This window comes from Microcebus murinus, chromosome 2 (genome assembly GCF_040939455.1).
Source record: "Microcebus murinus isolate Inina chromosome 2, M.murinus_Inina_mat1.0, whole genome shotgun sequence".
In the NCBI taxonomy this organism is placed as follows: domain Eukaryota; kingdom Metazoa; phylum Chordata; class Mammalia; order Primates; family Cheirogaleidae; genus Microcebus; species Microcebus murinus.
In genome coordinates this window covers 88,028,548-88,051,250 of record NC_134105.1, presented here as the reverse complement: position 1 = coordinate 88,051,250, position 22,703 = coordinate 88,028,548, and the positions used below count along the sequence as shown (strand labels likewise).

At 38.2% G+C, this 22,703-nt stretch overlaps 1 protein-coding gene and 1 long non-coding RNA gene across 4 annotated transcripts; one reads left to right on the top strand and one right to left on the bottom strand.

Annotated features, from left to right (window-relative positions):
• The first annotated feature begins 5 nt into the window (after positions 1-5).
• On the top strand, positions 6-18,641 carry TAF13 (TATA-box binding protein associated factor 13). Of its 3 annotated transcripts, none has more exons than XM_075999936.1 (6): positions 6-139; positions 10,446-10,670; positions 11,847-11,925; positions 12,906-12,951; positions 16,342-16,439; positions 18,456-18,641. In XM_075999936.1, the coding sequence occupies exons 2-6, from the start codon at positions 10,651-10,653 to the stop codon at positions 18,624-18,626; spliced, it is 414 nt and encodes a 137-aa protein (XP_075856051.1). In that variant the 5' UTR covers positions 6-139; positions 10,446-10,650; the 3' UTR covers positions 18,627-18,641. The 3 variants fall into 3 exon arrangements, with proteins under 3 accessions (XP_075856051.1, XP_075856050.1, XP_020139113.1); XM_075999935.1 differs by lacking the exon at positions 6-139 and adding an exon at positions 4,027-5,691; XM_020283524.2 differs by lacking the exons at positions 6-139; positions 12,906-12,951 and adding an exon at positions 4,530-5,691.
• Positions 6,002-10,562, bottom strand: LOC105864034 (uncharacterized). Its single transcript, XR_001150774.2, has 3 exons — positions 10,523-10,562; positions 9,801-9,857; positions 6,002-6,319 (listed from the first exon to the last, which is right to left on the bottom strand). It is a non-coding gene; the product is annotated as an uncharacterized LOC105864034 (long non-coding RNA).
• Positions 18,642-22,703: the final 4,062 nt, after the last annotated feature.

The window sequence follows — 22,703 nt, the reverse complement described above, 5'->3', positions numbered from 1 at the left end:
TGCGTGCTTACGTAGGCTAAGAAGAACGCTATCCTGGAGGCTTCCTACGTGGCCTTGGTAACCAAGTCTCCTCTGCGTGCTCCTGCGGAGTTAAAGCTGGGGCGCAACCTGATCGGTTCCCGTCAATGTGTTTGGAAAGGTAAAGGCTTGGACTTTTGTACTTTATTTTGCGCTGTGACGGCTGCTGTGTGTGTGTGTGTGTGTGTGTGTGTGTGTGTGTGTGTGTGTGTGTGTGTAAAAGCAGCAGCCCCCGGCAACCGAGAGGTATTCATCATTCCAGGTCTCCAATTAAGCGAACCCCAACACCAGGGGTCAAAAAGCGGCCCCTGTGGCCTCCGGACTGCCCTTGCTGCGCGGCTCTTCCTGGTGGAAATCTAGTCATCTTGCTCCTAAAGTTTCCAGTGCTATTACTCTATGGAACCCTCGTATGAGGGATGTAAAGTTTCCAAATGAAATAAGGAACTTTGAAACAAAAACAAGTCGCACAGGCCGGGCGTGGTGGCTCACGCCTGTAATCCTAGCACTCTGGGAGGCCGAGGCGGGAGGATCGCTCAAGGTCACTAGTTCGAAAATAACTTCCTTATTTCATTTGGAAACTTTACATCCCACATACGAGGGTTCCATAGAGTAATAGTGAGGACTCTGGAAACTTAAGGAGCAAGATGACTAGATTTCCACCAGGAAGAGCCTGAGCAAGAGCGAGACCCCATCTTTACTATAAATAGAAAGAAATTAATTGGCCAACTAAAAATATATAGAAAAAATTTACTGGGCATGGTGGCACATGCCTATAGCCCCAGCTACTCGGAGGCTGAGGCAGAAGGATTGCTTGAGCCCAGGAGTTTGAGGTTTCTGTGAGGTAGGCTGACGCCATGGCACTCTAGCCCTGGCAACAGAGTGAGACTCTGTCTCAAAAAATAAAATAAAATAAAAACAAGTAGCACATTTCATATCCTAAAGGACCACGTTGGGAAACATTTAGATAATTGCCTTGTTTGTATAGATTTTTCCTTAAAATATCAGAAGAGTATCGATTATCTCCTATATTTAATTCATGCTGGGGTCACCTCGGCCACGTTAGCCAGACTTCGGCGATATCTAGTCAGCGCTTCTCTGAGGGCACTTTGACACTTGGACAACGTGACAATAGACATAGTCAGATGGGGTTAGAGTGAAGGAGACAAAACTACAGACTTCATTCTTTAAACTGAAATCCTTAATTGCACACAATTCAGCCTGCTTTATTAGAGTCCCACGAAAGTGCAACACTGAGTCTTCCGAGGCTGAAGCCTGCTGTGGTTGTCAAAGACCTAAAAGGACTCTACTCCTCTCTGTTGCAGTGCCATCTGCTGGCTGCGGCCTGCTTGGTTACCCGGAAGAAAACCTGGCAGAGCAGCCTTCTCCAAGCTGGAGTGCCAAGCCAAAAGGCCTAACACAGAAGAAATTCTTTGAGAAAATATACATAAATGCATATGCAAAGAATAAATGGAAGATGTATGGAACTAGACCTAAGACAAGGCCAGACAACCACTCAGATTACATATGTGTGCACGTAGACAAATCCCCTGCCCAAAAGAACTGCTCAGAACCACTCAAAGAACCACTCAAAAACAAAACAGAACAAAAATCCCTATTGCCTAGGTCCTTGAACCTTTCATCAACTGCTATCTGAAGCTGCAGCAGCAGCACCAGGATCCAACTGAGTGTCCAACCCCTGCACGAAGGCTGGATAAAGGCCCTAAACCATTCCAACCAGGTCCTAAACATATTCATGTTCACTAATTTAGACTGAATCATATGATACGTCTCCATCTCAAAAAATTCTCCTCCTTTTTGAATACTGTGGAACTGCACTGTCTCCACTGATCTGCTCCTAACTAACTGATTGTTCTCTTTATCCAGGTTCTTCTTCCACCTAAATACAATCTTCTAATATACTCACTTTTTTTTTTGTCAATTGGTGACCTATTCTGCTCTAAGGCTTCAACTATCACTTCTATGCAGAGTTCATAATTTGATGTCCTACCCAAGCTCCAGTCCTACATTTCTTTTTTTTTTTTTTTACATCTCCTGCATAGTGGTGTCACCATCAGTTCTACATTTCTAACAGATGTTCTTCTGCCATCTGAAATGTTTGTTTAAAGCCAAACTCATTTCCCTCTGTTTTCCCATTTCTATGATTAATATCCCTTTTCCTTAATAACTAAGTTTAAAATGTGTAAAATTTTAAAAATCAAATTATTTTTTCAAAATGTCATTGAAATTGCTCCCTTTTTAATCCTACCATCTATCACCTTAGTGAGGTTACAATTTCAGTCTTCTTTAAGCATCAATTAAATCTTCACAACAATGAAGACCTACATATTTATAACATTTTAACATTTTTAAGGCAAACCAACTTTGTCATGATATTATTTAGTCCTCAAAACTACCCTGTTGGCCTGGCCCAGTGGCTCACGCCTGTAATCCTAGCTTTCTGGGAGGCTGAGGAGGGAGGATTGCTCGAGGTCAGGAGTTCGAGACCAGACTGAGCAAGAGCGAGACACCGTCTCTACTATAAATAGAAATGAATTGGCCAACTAACATATATAGAAAAAATTAGCTGGGCATGGTGGCGCATGCCTGTCGTCCCAGCTACTCGGGAGGCTGAGACAGGAGGATCACTTGAGCCCAGGAGTTTGAGGTTGCTGTGAGCTAGGCTGACACCATGGCACTCACTGTAGCCTGGGCAACAAAGGGAGACTCTGTCTCAAAAAAAAAAAAAAAAAAAAAAGAACTACCTTGTTATTCCTATTTTAGAAATAAAGCAAATGAGGGTTAAGGTAAGAACTGCCCAGTATAATACACAATAATTCTGGTCTTCTGAATTCAGGACTAGAAAATTTTTCTTCCTGCAACATCTGCTGTTTCCTTTAACAGCAACTGCTTCCTGCTGAATGATGGGTGACTCCTTAGCCTGCTAATCAAGGCCTTCTGGCAGCAGTTTCCACTGTCCCCTAGGTGGACATTAAGCTTCGGCTGTGAAAAGACTATTATATACAGTCTTTTGTTATTTTTGCTCATGCCATTCACTTTTTTAGAGATAACTTTATCTCTCCATTTTTTTTTACTAAGATGAAAACCTCTCCAATTTTTGTCATGCTCTGAAAGGTAATTCTTTCTTCTTCTATCACTCTCAGAGATTAAGATTAAAGTTTAAGGATAAAGAAATCAAAGTTTAAGAACTAGGAAGAGGGATTAATGGGCCAATTACTATTTTTAAAGGACAGTGATAATGACCGATATCTTATTCTGATTGAATAGTTATTTTTTGTTCTGTTCAAAATTTATTTTTTTTCTGTCTTCTTTTTCCACGGGTCTGTCTTTCTTCTTATTCTTTCTCCCACTTTTACATTTATTTTCTTTCTTCTTTCTCCACTATATTTTTTTTCAGGTTTTATATTTTACCTTTTTTATTGAATAGAGTGAATCTCACCAGGTTTTTATTTCAAAATTCATTGTATCAAGAATTTTATCTTATTTTATTTTATTTTTTTAGAGTCTGGGTCTCACTCTATCACCCAGGGTGGAGTGTATTGACCAGATCACAGGTCACTGTAACCTCGAACTCCTAAGCTCAGGCAATCCTTCTGCCTCAGCCTCCCAAAGTGCTGGGAATACAGATATGAGCCACTGCACCTAGCCAAGAATTTATAGTCTAAAAAAAATACATTCAGTTTTCTCCTAAGTAAAACTGGGTTTTAATGGTAGCTCCTTTCTAGGGTTGTTGGAGGATTAAGAGAATTACTATTTAAAATATCTGGCATGAAGTAATGCTCTATAAATATTAACTATTGTTGTTGCTTATTTGTTAAAAAAAAGTATTTACTAATGTTTACTATGTGCTGGGTACTTTGCTAGATTTTGCAGGAATAGAGGCAAAAACAAGTCCCTGCCCTCAGAGAACAAAATATGTTGGGTAAGATAAATGAATAAACACATTTTAATTGAGTACAGGCATTGTGCTTTGTAAAAACACTAGCTTTGATTTTCACAACTTCGTGAAACAATTCTTTGTTTCGAAGAAGATATTTTTAAATCAGAAATCTTTGGCTGGGTGAGGTTGCTCATGCCTGTAATCCTGAGGCAGGAGGAGTGCTTCAGGCCAGGAGTTGGAGACTAGCCTGGGCAACATAGCAAGACCCAGCCTCCACAAAAAAAATTGTTTTAATTAGGTGGTGCACATCTGTAGTCCTACCTATTTGGAAAGCTGAGGGGGTGGGAGTATCGCTTGAGCCCAGGTGTTTGAGGTTACAGTGAGCTATGATTGGGTCACTGCACTCCAGCCTGGGCAGCAGAGCCAGACCCTGTCTTTAAAATAAATATGTTTAGCTCTCCTGAGTACTGATAATAAATAAATAAAAATAAAATGAGAAATCTTGGTGTTCAAGGAAGGCACATGGGTGAGATCACATAACTAGTTAAGATTCAAACCCAGGTCTAACTTCAAAGATCCCTTCCTCTTGTTATCACGCTGCCTCAAATTACAGTGCTTTCCACTGATATTGATCTTTGATGATTTTGTTACAAGCATTAATGTTTCTGTTATCCTAAAAAGCCTCACTGCCACCCATCCCCTGCAGTCTTGTCTCTCATCAGGCCAAAGCATGGGTCACTGGCTGTTGTAGCCCAATTGCAAGAAATAAATAGAGCCCTAGTGTACTCTCAATTCATACAGTCCTTCCCCAGGTCATTGCAGCCTACCCTGGAGAACTGGCAGTTGTTGCCAAATGCTTGTCAGTCAAGAACAGTGGCCTGTTTGTTAGGGTTGTTTCAGTCATTGTGGTGAACACTAATCAGTCATGGGGACCATGACTATGGCATTCTGGTTTAACGAAAGAGTAAATTTAGTCTCAAAGGCACAACTTGCAACAATAGCTTCATTTGAATTACAACATATTTGAAAAGGGATGTCAAACAGGCATTAATTTATGCTACAAATATTTGTTCCGGAACTTCTAAATCTAAGGAATGTGCTAGCCTTTGGGAGCGCAAAGATGAATGAGAAGCAGACTCTGTTCTTAGTAAGTTTAAGATTTTGTAGAAAAAGATAAGCTGTGTGTCTAAATAACCAGAAAATACAGTGGAAAGTGAGAAGTGTCAAAGGAAAATGAAAACTAACTGCTGTGGGAATATAGAAGGAGAAACTGCTTTTAGCTGGAGAGCTCAGAGAAGGCTTTATTGAGGAGCAGACATTTTAGCTGGGCCTGAAAGGCATGAGGAATTTTAATAGGCAGAAAGGCAAAGTATTCTAGTGGGAAAGGAATACAGTGATCAAAGGTCTAGAAAGGAAAAGTACAAGCAAGATGAGTTTAGGGCATAGTTCACCCTTTCTCTCCGTCACTGGCTAATTCCCATTCATCTCTCAGGTCTCAACTCAAATCTCACTCAAGGGAGGCTTCTCTGACCTTCTTGGGTCTTTTTTCTCCCATCATAAGCTTCCAAAGCATACAATATGTACTGAATTCATGTTCCCTTGCTATACTGTAAGGTTCATTTGCATCGTTTGTCATTTTATCCACAGTCCTCTAGCAAGTGCTGAACGTTTTGCAGGTGCTTGATAAATATTTATTGCATAAATAATTGAATGTGACTCTGTGGAACTGGAATGTAGAGTTCACGAAGGAGAACGGCAGAAGACAATGGTGAAAGGTAGGTTCTTGAATAAAAAAAGCTGACACAACATGCCAGGTACTACCCAAATCACCTATGGTATTAACTAACACATTTAAGCCTCATAATAACCTCTGATTATCCCCATCTCACAGATGAAGAAATGGAAATGTATGAAGAAGTCAAATAAGTTGTCTCAAGGTAACACAGCTGATAAGGGGTATAGCTAGGATTTCAAACTCAATCCATCTGACCTCAGAACCTGCATATTTAACCAAGGAGTGTGGGCATTATTTGGGACACAAGCAAATAGCTAGACTACACAATATTCCAAGAAGGAAAAGGTGTCTCAGCAGAAAACCAATTTATTTATTTATTTATTTTCTTGAGACAGAGTCTCATTCTGTTGCCCTGGATAGAGTGTTAGAGTGCAGTGGTATCATCATAACTCACTGCAGCCTCAAAGTCCTGGGTTCAAGCGAGCTTCTTGCTTCAGCCTCCTGAGCAGCTGGGACTACAGGCACATGTGACCACACTCGACTAATTTTCTTTTTTAGTAGAGATGAGGTCTCAGTCTTGCTCAGGCTGGTCTCAAACTCCTGAGCTCAGACAGTCCTCCACGTTGGCCTCCCAGAGTGCTAGGATTATAGGTGTGAGCCACCGCACCCTGACAAATTAAAAAAAAAAATGTTTTTAAAAGACTGCATAAGATTATTGTGGAAATTCTGAAAGCCATTTTAAAAGTGATATTACTTCACTAATAGGGAGTCTACACCCTGCGATGGAGGGGTGGCAGTGGAGGTAGGTGGAACTGCAAAGCCTCTGTCTAGATTTAGAGTCTGATTGGCGGCACCTGCCCCTCTTCTCCTATCCCATCACTAACACCTGTCTGAAGCCCACCACCTAAACCCCCTGCCGTCCTCATTTCTGATAATCCCACCCCTGCCATTCCTTTCAAATTATCCCCACACAACTCAGATCTGCTTCTCCCTTCTACCAATTACACCTGTCTGCTTCTCTGCTGACTCCAATTTTTTGTGAACAAATCTCTTTTGTCATTAACCTTTTCTTTAAAAGTTCATTCCACTTTTTTTCTATAATGAAAGTCTGGCTTTTCTGATCAGTTAGCTAAGTGTCTGGGATAAATTCACAGCCTCATTCATTCAGTAATCATTTAATCAAAGTCTTTCCTTGATCCTACTGCCTTCTTAAGGCTACTTTCCTCTCCTTGCTTTTCTACCCTTCAGTATCCAACTATACACTGTCAACATAAAAGGAAGAGGCTGAAACACAAAATGTAAAGAGTCTACTTGAGCCAAAGTGAAGACAGCTGCACAGAAGACGCAGACCTGGGTAATCTTGGATATGAGCTCCAGTCAGCCTTTGTTACAAGCAGTTTTTTTAAATCCATGGCTGCCAGGTAGAATGGTACAAGCAGGTTTTTAAAGGTTAAAAAAGGAGGACAGGGAGTGGGCTTATACACAGTTGTTTGTCAGGAATTCTCACTGGTTTATTTACAGAAGTAACATTGATTAGCAATTGGCTATGCATCAATAAGCTGTAGAGTGTGAGTTATAGGTCCAGTGTGACATTATTAGGTTAATTTATAGCTACTTGTGGCAGTAGCAAGCAGTTTCAAGAGATGAATACATAGCTCAAAAGGGGAAGAAGGATGTTAGGATGTGATTGCTGTCTCAATTTCTCTCTAGGCCCAATAATTTTTTTTCAGAGACAGGGTCTCACTCTGTTGCCCAGGCTGGAGTGCAGCAGTGAGATCATAGCTCATGGTAATCTCCTGGCCTCATGCAATCTTCCTGTCTCAGCCTCCCAAGTAACTGGAACAACAGGCATGCACCACCACACTCAGCTAATTTTTAAATTTTTTGTAGCTATGGGGTCACACATGTTGCCATGCTGGTCTCAAACTCTTGGCCTCAAGCAATCCTCCTGCCTCAGCCTCACAAGTAGCTGAGACTACAGGCATGTGCCATGATGCCTGGCTAATTTTTTCTATTTTTAGTAGAGACAGAGTCTCCCTCTTGCTTGACAGCAGAGCTCAAGCAATCCTCCTACCTCGGCCTCCCAGAGTGCTAGGATTACAGGCATGAGCCACCACACCCAGCCCCAAAGTATATTCTTATTCTCCTACTCCTCCCTTTCCTCCTCCACTTCATCCTTCTTTTATCTTTTCTTCTTAGGCCATTCCTTCTTTCTTTTCTGTCTTGTTGATGTATTGTTTCTAGGGATCTGCTCTTTGCCTCCCTTCTCTCTTGCTTTTGTTCCCATGTAGTCTTTAAAATACCACCTTTGTATTGATGTCTGCTGTATCATTTTCTCTCATCCTAATTTCTTGTGCATTTCCAGGCCTATACTTCCATCAGTCTGTAGGACATATCTAGAGTCTCAAACTCAAACTAAACTCATTCTTTCCACCCCCAAGTGCTTTCCCCTTTTTCTTTCTTATTAATAGCATTCAATGCATCTAGATATAAACCTCTCCATAGATCTCAGATTCATTGTCACAAAGTCCTATAAACTGGATCTCCTAAAGTTTCTCTTAAATCAATTCCTTTTTCTGCTGCTTCCCTTTCTTTAATTCAGATTATAATCATCTCTCATCCTAGGTAGTTTCCCTGCTAAAGTGATCTTTTTTTAAAAGATAGTCATGTGACTACTTTGCTTAAAGACCTCCCAAGCACTTTGCATTTTGAAGTTCAGGCTTTGAAGAGAACATTTAAGACCTTTCAAACTCCAATTCCAGCCTCATTTCCTGTATCCCCACCCAACAAACTTGGTTCTGGCAACCCACCTGGAACATCTTGTAGAAGCACACCATGCCTTTTCACTCTCTGTACTTTATTTCTGCTCTGCTCATCACAATTTTTTTTTCCACTTTATATTTTGGATCTCAGGTTCAGAGAATTGAATTATTTCTACTCCACAGTTCATGGCATACTATTGCAACTGACCTTTCTAAAGATCCTCACTTTTTATTTATTTATTCCCTTTATCCCTATTTCCATTTCTCCTACACTACAACTTTTCCAATATATTTAATGTCTATGCTCTTAAAATATGTTCCTGTAAAATATATTGTTTTATGTATATTTTTAATTATGTAAATGGTATTGTTGTAGATCCCATTGTTTCTTACTTTTTTTACTTAACACTGTTTTTAAGTTCTGTCCATGTTACCAGTCCATCACTTCTGATTGCTGTATAGTACTCCTTGGTGTGCATCCAGCACATTTTACCTATCTACTCTGATAATGGACACTCTGCATGTTTTATACCTAAGCCCCTGGACAAGGCCAGCGTTTGATCATTGCCTAAGAGCAGTTCTCAACCCTATCAGACCCAACAACCCCCATTAAATAACAAATATGTTTTCTTCACTATTCTGAAGTGAAATTCACAGATAATATAATTTACTCTGGTAGGTAGTCTTTCAGACAGCTCCTGATGAACTCCCCATCCTAATATTCTCATCCTTATGTAATCCCCCCTTGAGTGTGGGCTGCACTTACTGAAAAGAACAGGGCAGAAATGACAGGATGTCATTTCCAAAATTAGGTTACAAAAAAACTGTGACTTCTGTCTTTTGGGTTCTCTCATTTGTCTGCTCTGGAAGAAGGCAACTGCCATGTTCTGGGCTGTCCTATGGAGAAGAAAAGGACTATGTGGCAAGGAACTGAGGGAGGCTTCTGGGCCATAGTAAAGAAAGAACTAAGGTTCTTAGTCCAATATCCTGAAGGAATTGAATCATGCTACCACCCAGTGAGGGATTTTGGAAATGGATCCTCCACCATCAACACTTAAGATATTATGGCAGCTCCAGCCAACATCCTGACTGCAACATGAGGGACCTTGAGCCAGAGGTACCCAGCTAAACTGCACCCTAATTGCTGACACACAGACAGAAACTGTGTGATGTTTGTTTGAAGCCATTAAGTTTTGGGGTAATTTGTTATACAGCAATAAATAGTATACTTACCTATTCACATAATTTTAAAATAACATATAATGCCCTAACTGTAATATAGATAAAGATAATAACCTATGTTTTAATATGTACATGCTTAAGCATGATTACACTAGAGGGTATAATGAAGATTTCTGATGCTTCTACTTGTTCTGTGTAGACTCACCTTGAATGCAGAAGCTAGGAATGCAGACTGACTGCGGTGAGATGGTGACATTATTTCCTGAAACAGTCCAAAGCTCTTAATGAGTTCCAAACAAAATAAAGTATGATATATGTTCCTAGAAAATTCAACGTACATTAAAAGCATGGGGAAAATGCTTTGTGTTTGTATGTTAACAAAGATAGGTACCTGTCTCACAGATAATTATCCTTTTCACTCACTGAATTTTTAGCAAGACATTCAGAAATCCCATGTATTATGGGATTTTCGTTGTGTGGCATCATCTGTTACATTGCAGGACATACTTGTATCCCTAGCTCTAGTCTTCTAAGGCTCATGGTTTTCCCAATCATTGTTCTGACCAAAAGCTTACCCACAGAATTTTAAATCTTCTCATTCTAGGGACACTGTCCTCTTGGAAACTAGTAGTGAAGCACAGTATCCCCCAATAATTAACACAGTGCTTGGAAAAAAACAGTGTTTATTTGAAACTAAATAACGCTTTCAGTCAGACCGACAACTGCTAGCCTGACCCATAGCTTCACAGTACGGAATCTGGAAGCCATGATTCAAAACATGCAGAAGCAAAGATGGGGTGACAAGATACACACCATTACCCTATGACTTCCTTTTCTTTGTTAATTTTAGATTCCTTCTTCGGGATTACAGAGACAATCTGAACCCTCCTTCCCTGGGGACTGCCTTGGTTACGCCGCTAAGCATACCTCCGGTTACTCTCCAGCAGTAGGTGGCCCGACTAGCGCGTCACCGGAAGTGAGGCAGCGGAAGTAGTAAAATCCGCAGAACGCGAGCCGCTGGGGCACCTTAGGCTTGCGGACTGGTGGGATGGCGGATGAGGAAGAAGACCCCGCCGTGAGTAACCATCTCTGTCCCAGCTCTCTCATTTCTTCACTCCTTCGGGCTCAGTAGCAGTGGCCGAGCTCAGAAGAGGGTCTGTCTTCCTTAATGAAATCAGCCCGGGGAGTTCGGGACGCTTTTGCCTTTGTGGTTTTTTTTTTTTTTTTTTTGGAGACAGAGTCTCACTTTGTTGCCCAGGCTAGAGTGCCGTGGCGTCAGCCTAGCTCACAGCAACCTCAATCTCCTGGGCTCAAGCGATCCTCCTGCCTCAGCCTCCCGAGTAGCTGGGACTACAGGCATGCGCCACCATGCCCGGCTAATTTTTTGTGTGTATATTTTAGTTGGTCAATTTTTAGTAGAGACGGGGTCTCGCTCAGGCTGGTTTCGAACTCCTGGAGCAATCCTCCCGCCTTGGCCTCCCAGAGTGTTAGGATTACAGGCGTGAGCCACCGCTCCCGGCCTCGTTTTTGCCTTTGGATTGTCATTTTAGTACGTGGGGCAAGACATGAAGGAAGAGTAGGAGGGTGACCCCTTTCCCTTCAGCTTTGGTCTATATTTGCCAGACACCCTTTGAAACACCTAAAGAATCATTAGAGGTCAAACCTAGTATTTATCAGTGCTTAGTATGAACCAACAGTTCAACTGGTAACAAAACTGTATGCTTACTGTGAAGTAGTGGAAAAATAATGGATCAAAAGTCATGGAGCCTGGATTTCAAAGTCCCCATTCTCTATGAGCAATTTATTAACTTTGAGCGTCGGTCTTCTTGTTATAAAATAGGGTGAAGGAAACTTTTTAGCACTGTATAAGCAGGTGCTTAGTAAATATTAGTTTTGCTTACTACAGGGAGGTAGACCTTGATTCAATACCAACTCTTTAGCAGTATGTCTAGCAGTAGGCCAGCTTGGTTTAAAAAAAAAAAACAAAAAAACTGGTGGTTCATTAGAACTCTTAAACATAGAGGCTGTAGAATTATTTCTTAGGGATCTTGTAGAAGCCATTGCTACATGAGTTGGAAGTTGGACTAGATAGTCTTTAAGGCACCTTCAGTGCTAAGGATTCATGTTCTATTGCTGTTAGCTTTAGGCTTTCTGGCTTGATATCAATGTTGAAAATGAAAAGACTTAATTATTAAAATATCACATGCAATGCAATCAGTTGACATTTCTGTATATACATTTTAACTTCTAGTTTGAGGAAGAAAATGAAGAAATTGGAGGAGGTGCAGAAGGTGGACAGGGTAAAAGAAAGAGACTTTTTTCTAAAGAATGTAAGTTGTGTTTGACAATGATTTTATTACAGATGATGAAAACCTTTGGATATGTCCTTTCAAAGAGCATTTATTGTTCTGAATGTTTCCCTGTAGGGACAATGTTCTTAGACTTGCCCATAAAATTCTGTTTAACTTTTGAATCATATAGTAATGATCCTAACACCAGTTTTATATATGTGTAAAAAATTATTTTTATATATATATTTAATAAGAAAATGTGATCAGTGTTTTAATTCAGGGCAGAACAACATACCTCTGTTAGTTTTCCTGTCCCTTAACCTGTCAGCAATAGAAGCAGGGACTCATTTGATTTTTTTTTTTTTTTTTTTTTTTTTGAGACAGAGTCTCTCTTTGTTGCCCAGGCTAGAGTGAGTGCCATGGTGTCAGCCCAGCTCACAGCAACTTTAAACTCCTGGGCTCGAGCAATCCTTCTGCCTCAGCCTCCTGAGTAGCAGGGACTACAGCCACCATGCCCAGCTAATTTTTTCTATATATATTAGTTGGCCAATTAATTTCTTTCTATTTATAGTAGAAACGGGGTCTCGCTCTTGCTCAGGCTGGTTTTGAACTCCTGATCTTGAGCAATCTGCCCACCTTGGCCTCCCAGAGGACTCATTTGATTTTAAGCAACAGGTAATGACGGGTCCAGGAATAAGTGCTGAAAGTAGGAACTAAGTTGGGGCTTTGGATTAAGGCGGAGAACAAACTAAGAAGGTGGTGAACAGCATGAGGCACTAAAATAAATGGCTTGGAGATTATAATGTATTGGTCCTCTGTCCTTACCCCTCAGTAGACAGGTTTGACCCTTTTTGGCAGTGGCAAGAGGGAGAGCTGCTGCTACTACTGGTGGTCCAGGCCAGCCCCTAAAAGGCACTATGCAAATGTGCATTCCATCTCCCAGTCCTGTGCCCTTTATAGTTATTGCTGAGTATTGAGAAATGAGGCAACATGGATTTATGAATACCTGGTTTATTTAGGCTGGGTCATCTGTGAGCAGTTTGCAAATGCCCTTGAAACTACAAGGTCGGTGTTTTTTATTTATTTATTTTTAAACCATTTAAATCTTTTTCTATATCTCAGTTCCTCACCTAAAACTGACCACTCCCTATTCCATTTGTCTGATGCTATTTACTTCATTTGTATGTGGTCAGCATAAAAAGGGCATCTCTATACCAAAGCATCCCACAGTGATGCTTGCTCAGTTGGTTGTTAGTAAAGACCTTTGTTCCATTTGGATTATTTTATTTTTGTGATGACAGGAATTTGGAATCTTCACAGTCTTCTCCTTATCTTACCTGAATCTTCATATATCTTACTGATCAAAAATCTGTTCTCCCGAACTCTCTTTTTTTTTAAAAAAATTTTTTGTTGTTGTTGTTAATATAACGTAGAATATCAAAGCATTCACTGGCTTTTGCTTATGCTTTTATAAACCCTTTAACCAAATACAGTTTACATAATTCCTATATAATAAGTGTTCCTTTGCCAATGAAATATTTTTTCTACTGGTGAATTCTACCCATCAAAATGTTAGTGACAAAATATTTTCCTCAGAATATTTAACAGTAAGCTTACAGTGGAGAATTCTGGCAAACACTATAGTAGCCAAGTGATCTAAGTTACCATCACCAGCAATATATAGTATATTGACATCACATACCCCCGATAAATGATGCATTAAGAGGACACATCACCTTCTTTGTATCCTTTCTATTATAGTAATGTATAACTTCAGTCTAATCATGAGAAAACATCAAACAAACCAAAATTGAGGGACAGTCTTCAAGATAACTGACCAGGATTCAAAAGTGTCAAGGTCTTGACAGGGAAGAGATGAGTAACTGTCAGAGGTTGGAGGAAACTAAGGAGGCATGACAACTAAATAGTGTGGGATCCTGGATCAGAAAAAGGACATTGGTGAAAAACTGGTAAAATTTGAACAAGGTCTGTACTTGTACCAATGTTAATTTCTTAGTTTTGATAAATGCCTATGGTTATATAAAATGTTAACATAAGGGGAAGCTGGATATAGGGCATATGGGAGCTCTGTACTATTTTTGCAATTCATCTGTAAGTCTAAAATTATCTAAAAAAAAAAAAGGCAAAAAAATAATTTTAGAATCCAAAAAAAGAGAGAGAAAATATTGGCTCCTGTGCTTGTTTTCTACCTTCTGTTTCTGGAACTAAAGGCTCGTGCCTGTGTAAACCCTAGGGATACTTCTATCCCAGGCTGATTTCCAAGTCACCCTTTTCTTCTGTAGGCTTGGCCTATTTTATTATCTTTTCACTTCTAGTTTTTACTTTTCCTAATTAGGAATTAGTCTTAATGTACTCCTTCCTTCTTTTACAAGTGTTCTAGGAATTTCTTTCTTTTTAAAAATATATAAAACTTACATACAATAAATTATACAAGTCTTACATGAACAGCTTGTTGAATTTTACATATGCTATACAGAAGACCCTCTGTATCCATGGGTTCTACATCCATGGATTTAACCAACCTCCCATAGAAAATATTTTGGGAAAAAAATTGCAACTGTATTGAAAATGTACAGGCTTTTTTTCTCTTGTCATTCTTCCCTAAACAATACAGTATAATAACTGTTTACGTAGCATTTATATTGTATGAGGTATTATAAGTAATCTAGAGATGATTTAAAATACACATAGGATGTGCATAGGTTATATTGAAATACTATGCCATTTTATCCATATGTCAGGGAGTTGAGCATCTGCAGACTTTGGTATCTATGGGAGGTCCTAGAACCAAGCCCCCATGGGTATTTAGAGACAACTAACTGTATGTGTATATATACACTCACACTTGTAACCACCACTAAGATGAAGATACAAAATGTTTCCAGCATTTGACAGCATTTCTTAACATTTACATACCCCTTTGAGAATCTGATAAAAGTTATAATTCTTCTTCCCAGGAAAATGTACACATATAGATAATGTATAAAATTTTTCTGTATAATTTCAGGAAAGACTCAAGGACTTCTAAGCTTGTCTGTGGACCAAATGGGAGTTTATAGATTATAGGATAAGAGTCCATATGGATCCCATCAGTCCTAAACTCTGAAGTGAAATACTGTTGTAGCCCCGTAATATGCTGAAATAAAATAAAATAATCCCTGGGAAAACATAATAAGTACATCCCTTAGCTTAGCAAGAAAGTTTTGATATATGAAGAAGTCCTAGTGAGGGCAGAACCCATTATTATAGTTAAATACAGGTTAAGAATAAAAATGTCAGTGTGGGGTTGAGCTATTAAATTATTAACAGAATCCTGCTCATGTACATTAGGTTTCTATCACTCATAGATATATAAACTAATGCTTACAAAAAGTAAATAAACAAATAAAAAGCCAGTAATCTAAGCGGTCAGACTAAACTCCAGAGTGAATCTACATATTTAGCTTTTTAGTTGATATTTCTTGTCATGGTTTGCCTCATATTCAATGTTCCTAACAAGTTATATAGTTTGTGAAATTAAAGAAGAAAAGAATAGAAAGAAAGAAAAAAAGAAATACTGTTGTGGGTAGGAGTGAAGACTCTGGAATCAAATCACCTGGTTCAAATTTAGATTCAATTTCTTAGCTGTGTGACCATGGGTAAATCACTTAACTCAGTGCCTCCATTTTCTCATCTATAGAATGGCGATGATAATACAAAGGATTGTCGTGAGGATTAAATAATTTATATATGTAAAGGACTTAAAATAGTACCTGGCATATAATAAGAGCTAGTAAGTTTTATCTCTTAGTAGTTATTTTTATTGCTATGTATTAGACTTTTTTCTCTTTTACATTTTCTATGGTTCCTTCATATGACACCTGAAAGGGCTTTGCTGACAGTTGCACTGATCTATTATAGGAAATGAAATGTCAGAATTCTTTGTAGAAGCCTTCTGCTTTTTCTTTTGAATACTGTTTTTTCCTATAAGGTCATTGGGACACTTTCTCTCATGTCCTTTCCCCTATGGTAATATCAAAAAGGATTCTGCCTTCTCTTTTTTAATGCCCCTCTGCTGTGCCCACACACAAAAAGCACCTCCCAGAAAAGGCTAAGCCATTGCTACACATCCTGTCCCTGCCACGGAGTCTCCTACTTAAATGTATTCTGGAGTTACTGACGAGTAGATGATAGAGATTAGGAAAAGAAATGTTGACATTAGGGTTCAGTAGCTGAAGGAAGTAGAGTTTTGTTGGAGGCTCAGTGGGAACAGTTGCTCATACGACTGTGGTTAAACCTTTTATGCCAAAATTCATATTTGGAGACAACAAATATAATGTAAATATGTTTTTATACCAATATCTTCTATGACTTGGTTCATTTCTAGTTTATTTTTAAAAAGTCTTGGTCAAATTGTGAAATCTGTTCAACTAAACAAAAATGATTTTTTTATAGTGAGATGTATGATGTATGGCTTTGGAGATGACCAGAATCCTTATACTGAGTCAGTAGATATTCTTGAAGACCTTGTCATAGAGTTCATCACTGAAATGGTAAGATTCTTTTGTAATTGGTCTTAGTTAATTGAAGAATAGATTTGAAATTATAAGCTTTAGATGAGACTAAAACTTATGGCATCATATTGAAATTAGCTATCCATTCGAGTGCTTATTTGTGGAAGTTACTGGTTATATTTATCAGTAGGGATGGAGATTATACCTTTGTATTCTATCCTTGCCTCCTGAATTTTATTTATAAACACATAAAATCCCTGAATAAAAGAAAAATATTATCCACATTCCCATTATCCAACATTGTTTTTTTCCATCTTTTTTTTTTTTTTTTAGAAACAGTCTCTGTGTCATTGGGACTAGAGTGCCATTGTGTCAGCCTCACTCACAGCAACCTCAAACTCCTAGGCTTAAGCAATCCTCTTGCCTCAGCCTCCCAAGTAGGAGGGACTGCAGGTGTGTACCACCACACCTGGCTAATTTTTACTATTTTTAGTAGAGATGGGGTCTCACTCTTGCTTAGGCTGGTCTCTAACTCCTGAGCTCAAGCAATCCTCCTGTCTCAGCCTCCCAGAGTTCTAGGATTACAGGTGTGAGCCACTGTGCCCAGCCTTCCCCTCCTTTTCCAGTGTTTACTTAAAGATACATAATGTTTTACATAGTAGTGATCATAGTAACATTCTTTTTACTCCAAGTTTTATAATACATATTTCTTGTGTTCTAATCATAATTATTTTAGTAGCTACCTAAAATTTACTGAAATTGTTTTCTAACTTACTTAAACATTTCCTTATTATATAAGTTATTTCCAGGTTGTTTTACTTTTATCTGCATAAAGTTGAATAATCATATTAATGAAATTTCCCCTCTTTCCTTTTCTTGGCTGTATTTACAGGGATGGGAATTACAGAGTTTGGTTGTATTTAGTACACAAATTTTTACCCTATGTTTTGGATTGTTTCCTTACTACATAATAGAAGTAAAATTACTGGGTCAGAAAGTATGATGCATTTAAAAATTTCTATTTACAAAAGTAATATTGATTAATGTAATCTAAAAAGTATAAAAAAATACAGCTATGAAAATAAAAATCTGTAATCCTTCCAGTTATAGACAACTAAAGCTAAAATTTTGGTGAATATCATTTTGTCTTTTTGTACATATTTTTAACCTCTTTATAAAATTGGAATCATATAGTCTTTTTTTTTTTTTTTTTTTTTTTTGAGACAGAGTCTCACTTTGTTGCCCAGGCTACAGTGAGTGCAGTGGCGTCCATCAGCCTAGCTCACAGCAACCTCAAACTCCTGGGCTCAAGCGATCCTACTGCCTCAGCCTCCCAAGTAGCTGGGACTACAGGCATGTGCCACCATGCCTGGCTAATTTTTTCTATATATATTAGTTGGCCAATTAATTTCTTTCTATTTATAGTAGAGACGGGGTTTTGCTCTTGCTCAGGCTGGTTTTCAACTCCTGACCTCGAGCAATCCACCCGCCTCGGCCTCCCAGAGTGTTAGGATTACAAGCGTGAGCCACCGCACCCGGCCTATTTACTCAATGCCTTATTATTAAATATTTAGTTTCCATATTTTAGTCATTAGAAGTAATGGTATGGCAAATCTTTGTTTTTGCACAGGATACGTATATATAATGGATGAGGTTTATTTATTTGATTTTAAGAAAACCTACTAATATTTATTGGCTATTGGGATGGAGGAGGACTCAAAGCATAAATGGAATGGGTGATTACAAAGAAATTATAAAATTATTTTATACAAAGGAAGACAAAAACTACTATATCAAAAAAACAAAAAAGGAACATCAATAAATGTGATGGTTTTAATGTCTTTAATTTTTTTTTAAAGTGCCTATGAAGCATAAGGAGAAACACTGCTGATAGCCTACTAGAAAATGGTCAAAGGACATGAATAGAAAGTTCACATATGAATAGCTATAATAATTAGAAGAGAAAACCTTCAACATCAACCAGCAATTAATAAATGTGAATTAAAACAGTAAAATATTAGATTTTTAAAAATTTAATTTGTTTCTTTTTAATAGACTCACAAGGCAATGTCAATTGGAAGACAAGGTCGAGTACAAGTTGAAGATATCGTCTTCTTGATTCGAAAGGACCCAAGGAAGTTTGCTAGGGTTAAAGACTTACTTACTATGAATGAAGAATTGAAACGAGCTAGAAAAGCATTTGATGAAGCAAACTATGGATCTTGACACCTTTTGTAGTAACTGAAACTCCCATTATGTTCTAGGGAAAATGTATATAATAATTGTATATTTTCTATAGTAAGGTCTTGATACCTACCTATGTAAATGAAAGGTGGAGAAACACAGTTTTCTGCCTTTATTTTCATGCCTTAGATTTTAGAGTGATATTGGATTAATTGCCTGCCTTTATATGACCATACTTGAATTACTTACTTGGTTTTAATGACCACACATAAGTTAAAGTACCTTGCAAACCATGCAATTTCTTCTGACTTTTGACTATCTAAAGGATGAAATAGTATTTATGTGTTGTGTATTTGTGTCTTTGTAAGCTGTACTGTAGCTGTCTAATATGTGAAATTTAAATGGCATCTTTGACTCTATGATAGCTGAAACGTGGTTTATGTACTCTGAAGTTTTTATACAAAAGTAGTCTGAGAGGTTATTATAGTGAACTTTTTTGTGTTTCTTTTAAGGAGATACAGGAAAATAAAGGTTTTTTGTAAGAATGTTTTAAAAGATAATTTGTTTTAATATTCTTTTTTTCAGGTAACAAGAATGATTTTATTTTTTTGGAGAAACAAAGTTTCATGTGAATGGTTCTGTGTTAGAAGGCTTTTTTTATTTAAAACTTTTTGGGGCTTATAACATACTATTTGTTAAGTTTTGGGATAACTCATTTTCCCAGATCAGATTAAAGCTTCTAAAAATAAATGCTTTCAGTAGCAAGAATGACATTGCTTAAAAATTGAATGGCATTCATGGCAAGATAAGCATTTAGGATAGTGTTTTATTAACATATTTGTAATTGTTCATTTTGGAAATGTGTACTTGATGAAAATCATATGTGTCTATGGAAACTACTTTTGTCTTTTTTTTTTTTATTTTACCAATCACAGAAGCAGAACTAGATGGAAACTACTTTTGTAGTGCAGGATATACAGGTTTTGTGTGTATGTAGCTTATTGTATTAAATTATTATAGCACTACTCTTAAAATTAGGATTAAAATTGTATTTAAATAGATCACTGAATGTTAACTCTTTGTGAAACTGAACTTTTTGTGTGCCACTTATAAACATTACCTATAAGTCAGTGCTTGGGAAAATTTTACTTTTTTAACCTATTAATACAAGGAATAAAGTATGAAAAATTAAACAGGTTACTGCTTGAATTTGACAATGATTTATAACCTTTTTCTCCCAGAATATTATGCCCATTACTGGTAATATGATAATTCTAGCTGCTTACTCTCACTAAAAACTTTTTTCTTATTCTTGCAATGCTCCTGAATTGATAGTGAGATTCAGTGCATATCTAGATCTTTTTGTTATTTAAAAAAGCAACAGCCAATTGAAAAGCTATCCCAGTCTAAATCAAAATATAAAGAATGGGAGTAGAATAAAATATTAAAATATCACTATTTTTGCTAATTGTGGCCTGCTTCCCTCTGAGAAAGGAAATGGTAGTAACTGCCACTAGGGAAGTTATATACCGGGTACCATTAGTCTGTATTTACTTACCCTGTGCAGAGGGGTGTTATAAATTCACTGACTGACTTGAATCATGTCTCAGTCATGTTGAGTGTCTTACTATTCTAATAACTGTCAAATTTAAAACTTTTTTTATGGTATTTTGTGTTAAGTCTTTTAGGTTGTAAGTGATAGAACTTAAAACTAGCATAAGCAAAAAAGGAATTTATTGGCCTACCTAACTGAAACATGGGAAAGAAGGGATGAAGCTGACTTCAGGGTTGACTGGATCTAAGTACTTGAGAATCAAGATTCTTTGTCTCTCCAGTTTTCATCCTAATTTTGGTTTTACTCTCAATATGGCAAAGGGACATGATGGCTGGCAGTTCTAGGATTCCATTTCTTTTTTTCTTTTTTATTTCAGCATATTATGGGGGTACAGATTTTAAGGTTTCAATAAATGCCCATTTCCCCCCCTCCCCCCAAAAGTCTGAGTCTCCATCATGACCATCCCCCAGATGGGGCACATCTCACTCATTATGTATGTATATACCCGCCCCCCTCCCACCTGCCCAATACCCTATTACTGTAGTACCTATGTGTCCACTTAGGTGCTACTCAGTTAATACCAGTTTGCTGGAGAATATATCTGGTGCTTGTTTTTCCATTCTTGGGATACTTCACTTAGTAGTATGGGTTCCAGCTCTAACCAGGAAAATATAAGATATCCTATATCACCATTGTTTCTTAGAGCTGAATAGTACTCCATGGTATACATATACCACATTTTATTAATCCATTCTTGGATTGATGGGCACTTGGGCTGTTTCCACAGCCTTGCAATTATGAATTGTGCTGCTATAAACATTCGAGTGGAGGTGTCTTTTTTGTAGAGTGTCATTGGATCATTTGGGTAGATGCCCAGCAATGGGATTGCTGGATCAAATGGTAGATTCACTTGTATCACTTTAAGGTATCTCCATATTGCTTTCCACAGAGGTTGAACTAGTTTGCAGTCCCACCAGCAGTGTAGGAGTGTTTCTCTCCGCAACCACGCCAGCATTTATTGTTTGGAGATTTTTTGATAAAGGCCATTCTCACTGGGGTTAAGTGATATCTCATTGTGGTTTTGATTTGCATTTCCCTGATGATTAGAGATGTTGAGCATTTTTTCATATGTTTGTTGGCCATTCTTCTGTCTTCTTTAGAAAAATTTCTGTTCAAGTCCTTTGCCCACTTTTTAATGGGGTTATTTGATTTTTTCTTCCTGATTTTCGTGAGTTCTAAGTATATTCTAGTTATCAGTCCCTTATCGGATGCATAGGATGCACAAATTTTCTCCCATTCTGTAGGTTGTCTGTTTACTTTCTTGACTATTTCTTTGGCTGTGCAGAAGCTTTGTAGTTTGATCATGTCCCATTTATTTATTTTTGTTGCTGCTGTGATTGCCTTTGGGGACTTCTTCATAAACTCTTTGCCTAGGCCAATGTCTAGGAGAGTGTTTCCAACTTTTTCCTCTAGAGTTCTAATAGTTTCATACTTTAGGTTTAAGTCTGTTATCCAGCGTGAGTTGGTTTTTGTGAGAGGTGAAAGGTGTGGGTCCTGTTTTAGCCTTCTACAGGTGGCTATCCAGTTTTCCCAGCACCATTTATTGAAGAGGGATTCTTTTCCCCAGCGTATGTTTTTGTCTGCTTTGTCAAAGATTAGATGGCTATATGAGGATGGTTTTATATCAGGATTCTCACATCTGTTCCACTGGTCAATATTCCTATTTTTGTGCCAATACCATATTGTTTTAATTACTACAGCTTTGTAGTATAGTTTGATATCTGGCATATTAATGCCTCCCATTTTGTTTTTGTTGCCTAGAATTGCTCTTGATATTCGGGGTCTTCTTTGGTTCCATACGAAGCGTAAAATTATTTTTTCTATATCTGTGAAGAATGCTGATGGGATTTTAATAGGTATTGCATTGAATGTGTAGATCAGTTTGGGTAGTATAGACATTTTGATGATATTGAGTCTGCCGATCCACGAGCATGGTATGGATTTCCATTAAAGCTCCAAATTGAAGGAGCTGCTTCACTTTCAAGTACAGGAAATTCCAAGCAAGGATTATCATTGTCCTGGCACTGGTCACTTTCTTCTTGGGCCAATCACTGTGGCCAGGAAGGAGTTGTACTGTCTCTTGGATCTCATGCCCCACCTCTGTGGTAAAGAAGGGCTTGTAGGAGGTGGGAGCAGAAAGCTAAGTACTGCTACTTAGCAAAAAAGAGAAAGGGTGGCTGGGAAGACTGACTTAATTCATGAACTTACTAACTTTGAATTCTGATAGTGAAGCAGCATGGCTGTCTTCCAATATCTAGAGCTGCACTGTATAATATCGTAGCCAGTAGCCACATGTGGCTATTTAAATTTAATTAAATTAAGAATTCAGTCCCTCAGTTGCACTTGCTCTGTGTGTGTGTGTGTGTGTTTGTTTTTTTTGAGAGACAGGGTTTCATTCTGTTGCCTTGGCTAAAGTGCAATGGTGTGATCATAGTTTACCGCAGACTTAAACTCCTGGGCTCAAGTGATCCTCTTGCCCCAGCCTTCAGAGTAGCTAGGCCTAC